This window comes from Vigna umbellata, chromosome 9 (assembly GCF_029865625.1).
Source record: "Vigna umbellata cultivar VRB3 chromosome 9, Vumbellata_1.0, whole genome shotgun sequence".
NCBI classification, from domain to species: Eukaryota; Viridiplantae; Streptophyta; class Magnoliopsida; order Fabales; family Fabaceae; genus Vigna; species Vigna umbellata.
This window is the reverse complement of record NC_142173.1, coordinates 32,259,226-32,268,400: the sequence shown is the minus strand read 5'-3', so window position 1 is coordinate 32,268,400 and position 9,175 is coordinate 32,259,226. Positions and strand designations below refer to the sequence as shown.

The 9,175-nt window shown below is 41.3% G+C and overlaps 1 protein-coding gene across 1 annotated transcript; it reads right to left on the bottom strand.

The window, feature by feature from the left end:
• Window positions 1-7,371: 7,371 nt before the first annotated feature.
• Window positions 7,372-8,913, bottom strand: LOC148193241 (uncharacterized). The gene is made up of 4 exons (XM_088099391.1): window positions 8,869-8,913; window positions 8,077-8,706; window positions 7,871-7,993; window positions 7,372-7,785 (listed from the first exon to the last, which is right to left on the bottom strand). The coding sequence occupies exons 1-4, from the start codon at window positions 8,902-8,904 to the stop codon at window positions 7,372-7,374; spliced, it is 1,203 nt and encodes a 400-aa protein (XP_087955517.1). The 5' UTR covers window positions 8,905-8,913.
• Between the last annotated feature and the right edge of the window lie 262 nt (window positions 8,914-9,175).

Below are 9,175 nucleotides of genomic sequence, written 5' to 3'. Positions count from 1 at the left end.
TGACAAAGGTCACGTGGCAAAATCACATGGAATATAAATTAGAAAATGAAAAATGACGTGGAAATGAAGTGGAAATGAAGTGAGGTAGGATATCAAGTGGAGAGTTGATTTTGTGATTTCAAAATTAGAATTTGAGTTTGGGTTAGAGAGAACCTAAATAATCGTTTTTTCTCTTACATGCGTTGTTAGAGTTTACCATTCGTCTAAGTATTGGCGTTGACGTATTCCTTTCATCCATCGATAAGTGTTTGTTGTCGTTTGAACCTTTGGAAGGAACAAGCATCAAAAGGGATGCGTTTTCACCGTTTCGTTGTCGTTGGACTATTTGGTTATGCCATTTATATAGAATTTCATGTATAATGAACCATTCTCTGTAAAAATCAAAGTGCAAAAACTGCATTGGTAGCAAAGAGAAGATAAGTGGAGAATTCAGGCAAATGTTTTGTACAAGCAGGTCAATTATGAAAATGACATTCATTTTGAAGTGCCTAATTTATTCTTTAACGATTTTTGAACATAAAAGTGATGTCGACAAAATTATTATGCCATTTATATAGAATTTCATGTCTAAGAAACCATCTTTTGTAAATATCAAAGTGCAGAAACTGCATTGGTAGCAAAAGCAAAATAAGTGAGAGACACGTCAACTATGAAAAATGACATTCATCTTAAAGTGTCTAATTTATTCCTTAACAATATTTTAATATAGAAGTGATGTCGAGACAATTATTATGTCATTTATATAGAATTTCATATCCAAGGAACTATCTTTTTGTAAAAGTCAAAGTGCAGAAACTACATCGGTAACAAAGACAAGAGTCATTCTAATTTATTCCTTAACCATTTTTGAACATAAAATTGATGTCGAAACAATTATTATGCCATTTATATAGAATTTTATGTTCAAAGAACCATTTTTTGCAAAAATCAAAATGCAGGAAATGGTAGCAAAGACAAAATTCATTTTGAATGTCATTTTCACAGTTGATCTGTCTGTGCAAAATCTTTGCTTGAACTTTTCACTTATTTTGACTTTGTTATCGATACAGTTGGACAGCGGCGAACGCTTTGTACTCCAGTTCCTGCTTTGATCATTTGAAGTATTTAATAAAATGAAGTTGTTTAGTTTCAAAATGGTTCCTCAATTCTCGACATTTATTATGTAATGTTCAATTTATGATACACTTAATACCATGGCAGTTGTGAGTAAAAGTCAGTAACCAATACCACTTAATACTAACCAATAACACTAACCAATACTGTAAGACCCTGAAAATTTACTTTGTAAATTACCTGTCATATCACCATTAATGCACCCCTCAATCCATGCTTATCTCAATAAAACTCACTCCCTAATCTAATCCCTTCCCTCTCTGACATACACTGAAACCGCGCCCATCATTCTCTGAAAACGCACATGGCTTCACATGCACACACGCCACGTGTTGCAGAAGAAGCTTCCAGTTCAGAATTCAGTGGGCAGGTGTCAGCTTGGGATACGTTCACTCAAACGAACATGAATTTCACAAAACTGGATTTTTAGAATTCTCTTTCTTACCTGCATCACTCATCTTATTCCTCACGAAACACACCCATTCATCTTCTCCAACTTCTCTCTAGAACATCCAAGCTTCTCTCTACTGTAACCTCTCATTTTCTTCTCCAAATTCCATTTCAGAACCATAGAAACGTTTCCAGAGACGTGGACGTTAGTTCGGACCGAACAGAATTAGATCTTAAGCTGGTAAGTTCTTTTCTCCAGTAGCTCTTCTATTAGGGTTTCATTCAAAACCATGTTCTCGGTTCATGCATGGACTGTATCTGAAAATTTTCTGGTTTTGATGTTTAGATCAAGTGAGAGTGTTGAGTGAAACTGAGGGTAGAAAGCTGTAAGAGACGAACCCAACTTTTGCATTAGGGCGTACACTGCTATCCGGGTAAGGGAAGCTTATATGTTTAATTTATACTTGCATGTTGTGTAATCTGGAGTGCATGTATGATGTTTGAGCTGTATGGACGATCCCTGTTATGCAATATGATTTCTGATTTTTGATTAATCTGCATGTTGGTTTGATACGTATGAAAAATGGATGTTATGTTGTATGAAGTAAATCTGTATTTTGATTTTGAATATGAAGTTACTGAAATGCATGTTATAAAGTTTATAAATTGAAAATCCTATGAAGCATAAAGTATAAGTTTAAAGGTTGAAATCTGGAAATTTGTTAAGTTTGAGAAATCTGAAACTTAAATCATCCCCTTTGATAAATGACGCTCGTCACCATACGGTCTTAGACCGTCCGGTTTTCCTTAAAATAACTTAGAATGGAATCCCTTCATTTGGAAAGAATTCTGCTCGAGAACGAGCATCCTCATTTGGATGTCTGAGCGTTCGTTCAGCTCAGCTGTTTATAAATATTTGAAACTTTATAAATACGTAACGCTCGGTCCTTAATCGAAGCGTTCGCCTTTATGGCGTTCGGCCTTCTGTCGAACGTTCGCCCTTATAGCGTTCAGTCTTTTACGGAACGTTCGTCCTTAATATCGTTCGGTCTTATGTCGAACGTTAGTTCTAAATGACGCTCGGTCTTATACCGAAGCGTTCGTCCTAAACAGCGCTCGGTCTGATACCGAAGCGTTCGTCTTAAACAGCGCTCGGTCTGATACCGAAGCGTTCGTTCAAAATAGCGTTCGTTCCAACATTTGAATATTTATCCTCTTACGTTCGTTCAAATACTGGCATCAGTTCATTTAATTGGTCAAACAGAGAGTTACGTCCGTCCATCCAGTACTGTATTTGAACGTTCGTCCTATTTTCTTCAAAGGACTGAACGTTCGTCCTTTTGTACTCTTAAAGTTAAAGATGAGATTGATTATGAATTATGATAAATTACAGTGCGAACGTTATATTAAGTGATTTTATGATTATGGAATTTGAACTAGCGTTCCAAGGAGGAACGTCCCAGATGTGTTAAATATTAAATTGGTAAAGTATGACTGTGGTTAGCTAATGCTGGCTTGGTCCATCCTGATATTCCGTGATACTCATCTTCACGTAGAAGGGGGTAGTCATGTGTGGGAATGGCAGGAGGTTCTATTCCTTAGGGGTACTTTGGATAGGGCTAACCTCGAGTGGCAGCTGTTGAGTGTATCCCAGTTACTACATCACTCGGGTGCAAGGACGCCTGTAGCTACATGGTTCATACAGTCCGGACAGTCGTCTATTATATACTTATAAATTACTATGGTGGATTATGTTCAATTGTATGTTGTGCGTGTGTATTTAAAATGTTGAATGTGTACGTTGGATGTGTGAATTAAATATTATAAGCTTACCCTTTCGTTTTTCCTTGTGTTGTCACTTGTCCATGTACGTTCGTCCTGTCTTGCAATGACCATCCGTTGTGGATGTGAGCAGATGGTGGTACGTCCCTTGAAGAAATGCTGGAAGAAGAAAATTTGGAGGAAGCAAATCTGGTGGAGGTAGAAGTAAAGGCCGAGCCTTAGAGCGCTCGGTAGATCAGTTTGTAAAAGTTTAGTTTATTTTTTTAGACGTTCGGTTATATGTTTTGGGCAAAACCGTTCGTTATTAGCACTCGTTGTTTTGAGCTGTATATTGAACTCTGCAACCTTAAGCCGTTCGGCTTTTGAACTTGGTTAAATGTAAAGACTGCTTATTTACTGTTAATTGTAATTAATTCTAAATTATGGTAATTACTATATTTTGGGATGTTACAAATACCACTTAATAACACTGCAGTTGTCTGTAAAACTAAAAGTCAGTTTTTTGTCCAATGGTGACCTGTGTTCACCTGACTGAGTATCTGTGTTGGACTTTCTGTACAAATTGGCACTTTCTGCCGGGTAATCGTTTACAGGGGTCCTGTAAACGATTACCAGAGGCTTTTTTCAGCAGTCTCACTCATTCCTTGCACAGCTTGCTCCTCCAACTCATGAGGGGTCTCCCCACCCTCCTTGGCCTCACATCACATCACCATCCACCCTCTCCCAACACTGGAACACCTGCACAAGCCTCAGACAGGTGCAGATTAGCATAAAAGTCAGTTTTGTGTCCAATGGTGACCTGTGTTCATCTGACTGAGTACCTGTGTTGGACTTTCTGTACAAATTGGCAATTCCTCTCGGATAATCGTTTACAGGGGTCCTGTAAACGATTACCAGAACCTTTTTTCAGCAGTCTCACTCATTCCTTGCACACCTTGCTCCTCCAACTCATGAGGGGTCTCCCCACCCTCCTTGGACTCACATCACATCACCAGCCACCCTCTCCCACCACTGGAACACCTGCACAAGCCTCAGACAGTTGCAGAAGTGCCTTAAAGTCACTTTCTTTTCCAATGGTGACCTGTTTTCATCTGACTGAGTACCTGTGTTGGACTTTCTGTACAAATTCCCAATTTGTCTCGGGTAATCGTTCGCAGGGGTCCTGTAAACGATTACCAGCCCCTTTTTTCAGCAGTCTCACTCATTCCTTGCACAGCTTGCTCCTCCAACTCATGAGGGGTCTCCCCACCCTCCTTCGCCTCACATCACATCACCATCCACCCTCTCCCACCACTGGAACACCTGCACAAGCCTCAGACAGTTGCAGAAGTGCCTTAAAGTCACTTTTATTTCCACTGGTGACCTGTGTTCATCTGACTGAGTACCTGTGTTGGAGTTTATGTACAAATTCCCAATGTGTCACGGGTAATCGTTTACAGGGGTCCTGTAAACGATTACCAGCCCCTTTTTTCAGCAGTCTCACTCATTCCTTGCACAGCTTGCTCCTCCAACTCATGAGGGGTCTCCCCACCCTCCTAGGACTCACATCACATCACCAACCACCCTCTCCCACCACTGGAACACCTGCACCAGCCTCAGACAGGTGCAGAAGAGCCTAAAAGTCACTTTTTTTCCCAATGGTGACCTGTGTTCACCTGACTGAGTACCTGTGTTGGACTTTCTGTACAAATTGGCAATTTCTACCGGGTAATCGTTTACGGGGGTGCGGTAAACGATTACCAGAGCCCTTTTTGAACACTCTCACTCATTCCTTGCACAGCTTGCTCCTCCAACTCATGAGGGGTCTCCCCACCCTCCTTGGCCTCACATCACATCACCATCCACCCTCTCCCACCACTGGAACACCTGCACAAGCCTCAGACAGGTGCAGAAGTGCCTAAAAGTCACTTTTTGTTCCAATGGTGACCTGTGTTCATCTGACTGAGTACCTGTGTTGGACTTTCTGTACAAATTCTTAATTTGTCACGGGTCATCGTTTACAGGGGTCCAGTAAACGATTACCAGAGGCTTTTTTCAGCAGTCTCACTCATTCCTTGCACAGCTTGCTCCTCCAACTCATTAGGGGTCTCCCCACCCTCCTTGGCCTCACATCACATCACCATCCACCCTCTCCCAACACTGGAACACCTGCACAAGCCTCAGACAGGTGCAGATTAGCATAAAAGTCAGTTTTGTGTCCAATGGTGACCTGTGTTCCTCTGACTGAGTACCTGTGTTGGACTTTCTGTACAAATTCCCAATTTCTGTCGGGTAATCGTTTACAGGGTTCCTGTAAACGATTACCAGCCCCTTTTTTCAGCACTCTCACTCATTCCTTCCACAGCTTGCTCCTCCAACTCATGACGGGTCTCCCCACCCTCCTTGGCCTCACATCACATCACCATCCACCCTCTCCCACCACTGGAACACCTGCACAAGCCTCAGACAGTTGCAGAAGTGCCTAAAAGTCACTTTTTTTCCAATGGTGACCTGTGCTCATCTGACTGAGTACCTGTGTTCAACTTTCTGTACAAATTCCCAATTTGTGTCGGGTAATCGTTTACAGGGGTCCTGTAAACGATTACCAGCCCCTTTTTTCAGCACTCTCACTCATTTCTTCCACAGCTTGCTCCTCCAACTCATGAGGGGTCTCCCCACCCTCCTTGGCCTCACATCACATCACCATCCACCCTCTCCCACCACTGGAACACCTGCACAAGCCTCAGACAGTTGCAGAAGTGCCTAAAAGTCACTTTTTTTTCCAATGGTGACCTGTGCTCATCTGACTGAGTACCTGTGTTGGACTTTCTGTACAAATTCCCAATTTGTCGGGTAATCGTTTACAGGGGTCCTGTAAACGATTACCAGCCCCTTTTTTCAGCAGTCTCACTCATTCCTTGCATAGCTTGCTCCTCCAACTCATGAGGGGTCTCCCCACCCTCCTTGGCCTCACATCACATCACCATCCACCCTCTCCCACCACTGGAACACCTGCACAAGCCTCAGACAGTTGCAGAAGTGCCTTAAAGTCACTTTTTTTTCCAATGGTGACCTGTGTTCATCTGACTGAGTACCTGTGTGTGACTTTCTGTACACATTCCCAATTTGTGTCGGGTAATCGTTTACAGGGTTCCTGTAAACGATTACCAGCCCCTTTTTTCAGCAGTCTCACTCATTCCTTGCACAGCTTGCTCCTCCAACTCATGAGGGGTCTCCCCACCCTCCTAGGCCTCACATCACATCACCAGCCACCCTCTCCCACCATTGGAACACCTGCACCAGCCTCAGACAGGTGCAGAAGTGCCTAAAAGTCACTTTTTGTTCCAATGGTGACCTGTGTTCATCTGACTGAGTACCTGTGTTGGACTTTATGTACAAATGCCCAATTTCTCTCGGGTAATCGTTTACAGGGGTGCTGTAAACGATTACCAGAGCCCTTTTTGAACACTCTCACTCATTCCTTGCACAGGTTGCTCAACCAACTCATGAGGGGTCTCCCCACCCTCCTTGGACTCACATCACATCACCAGCCATCCTCTCCCACCACTGGAACACCTGCACCAGCCTCAGACAGGTGCAGAAGTGCCTAAAAGTCACTTTTTTTCCAATGGTGACCTGTGTTAATCTGACTGAGTACCTGTGTTGGACTTTCTGTACAAATTGGCAATTTCTACCGGGTAATCGTTTACAGCACCCCCGTAAACGATTACCAGAGGCTTTTTTCAGCACTCTCACTCATTCCTTGCACAGCTTGCTCCCCCAACTCATGAGGGGTCACCCCACAGTCCTTGGACTCACATCACATCACATGTTACTCAAAATGACCACTCAAACACCAACATGTTACAAACAAGCCTGCAACTTAGGAGACAAAAAAAATTACGACATTCTGAAATCGACAAACCCACAACTCATAATAACAATGGTATTGAATACATAAAATATGAGACCAATTCAAACCAAAACTCAAATTTTATTTCATTGAACCAAATCGGATACATTGAACATTGTTTTCTTAATCTATTTACAATGATTACAATTTTCATTACTTTCCAAATAACATTTTCAATCAACTAAATACACAGATCACTCATTTTTTATTCTAAGCACTACGGTCCCGGTGTATGGAGTCCTAAGTGCTCTTCCCTTGTAACTCCTTCGTGATCCAACCCTAACATACGTCTTCAAAGGTTGTTCATTTCCAGTAGGGGATACAAAACCAGTGTTCACAGATGGTTCTGTACGAGGCACACTTTGTCCAACGTCATCTTTATTTTGCCTTCTTGCCTTCTCTTCAGCCAATTGTGCCTCCAAAGTTGCAACCCTCCTTTTAAGTTCTTCAATTAGAAATTCTTGTTCCTCTAAGGCACGCATAAAAGTTTCTCTGCGAATTCTTTTGTGTTTCTTCTTTCCTCTTGGTTTAGCATCCTTTCTTTTAGGTGTTGGTCTGTCTTCCTCCTTATCCTTCGTTGAAGGACCACCATAAACATCGTCAACAACCTGAAATTTAACAACACATTACAGATTACACAACTTTGGTCAATATATGAAAACATAACAAAACTTTCGATAACAAACAACTTACCAAACCTGTCTCCATACACCGTTTAACGAACTTGTCTCCAACACTTATATTCATCCAATGCAATATTCGTGGAAATTTATCAATAGGACCTTTTGGTGGAACAAACAGCTCAAAAAACCATACCTAAGACAAATAAATCATCTTAACTTGTAACAAACTTAATTCAAATAACAATTTAAGTAAGTACATCAAATACTATTAATTACCTGCAGCATGTACACACAACCGTTGACGTAAACGTTTGAAATACCTTTGCCTTTCTTCAAGCCTTTTGAAGCTTTGCACAAACTATGTAACAGAAAACGATAAACTAGACTACCCCAACAATAACTACCCAAAGCACTTAAGTTGTCAACAACATTAAACATTACGGGAAACACTTTCCCGCTACGTTTTGGAAATAAAATCTCACTTATCCCTACCAGGAGGTGAAGGCTACAAAAATGAGAACAAGGAATCTTCTTCTTTTGTTTTCGCATTAGAATTTTGTATATTGAATTCAATTCCTTTGTTCCTTTGCCTATGTATTTCACACATTCACTATTGCCCAGCTCTTCCTTTAAGTTAATGTTTGCACCATCTGTACTCAGTCCCAACCCTAAATAAATATCATTTTCATTTATATTCAAAACTTTATTCCCAACTATAAAACCACTACTACAGTCGTCCCACTTACCCAATAACTCACTCAGTATATTTCTACCTACTTTAACATTGACATTGACATCTAAAAACCAAGCAAATGGAGTTGTCGCAATCAATGATCGATGCTCCTTTGTTAAGCGTTCGTTCAAAGTACATATATACTTTGTCGAAAAAGAGTGACGAACACTCAACTGCATAAACCAAAATCAAATCATCAAAACAACGAAACCCAATAACCCAAGCACCACAACACAATGATACGAACCCCAAACATTAACCCAAATCAAATAACCATGCTACGAGATGCCCAAACCGAATAACCAAGCTACGACATGGAATGGAAAACCACTTACCTTAGTCGTCGGACAATCGTCACCGGAACTTGCCATTACGCACGATAACAGGGGACCAAACTGCCAGGAGACAACGGGATGCAAATGGAACGAAGCGAGACGAAACGCGACCTTCCACCTCTCAAGAGAACGGACCTTCGTTTGCAATGGAACAGAGAAAGGGAAAGGCAATGGAATAGAGAAAGGGAAAGGGGTATTTTAGGATTTTCACTCAAAATAAGGGTTACGGTCATAGGTTTTAAAAAAAAAATTTTAAACGAACCAATGAGGTGGCGACACGTGGCGTTGTCAAAAGAGTGTTAAAAAT

Excerpts from the sequence above, each read along its gene's own strand:
- LOC148193241 (XM_088099391.1), bottom strand. The coding sequence starts at position 8,904 with ATGGCAAGTTCCGGTGACGATTGTCCGACGACTAAG. Across the intron at positions 7,994-8,076 it reads GTTGTGTGTACATGCTGCAG|GTATGGTTTTTTGAGCTGTT; the intron begins GTAATTAATAGT and ends TATTTGTCTTAG. Across the intron at positions 7,786-7,870 it reads GGTGTATGGAGACAGGTTTG|GTTGTTGACGATGTTTATGG; the intron begins GTAAGTTGTTTG and ends GTTAAATTTCAG.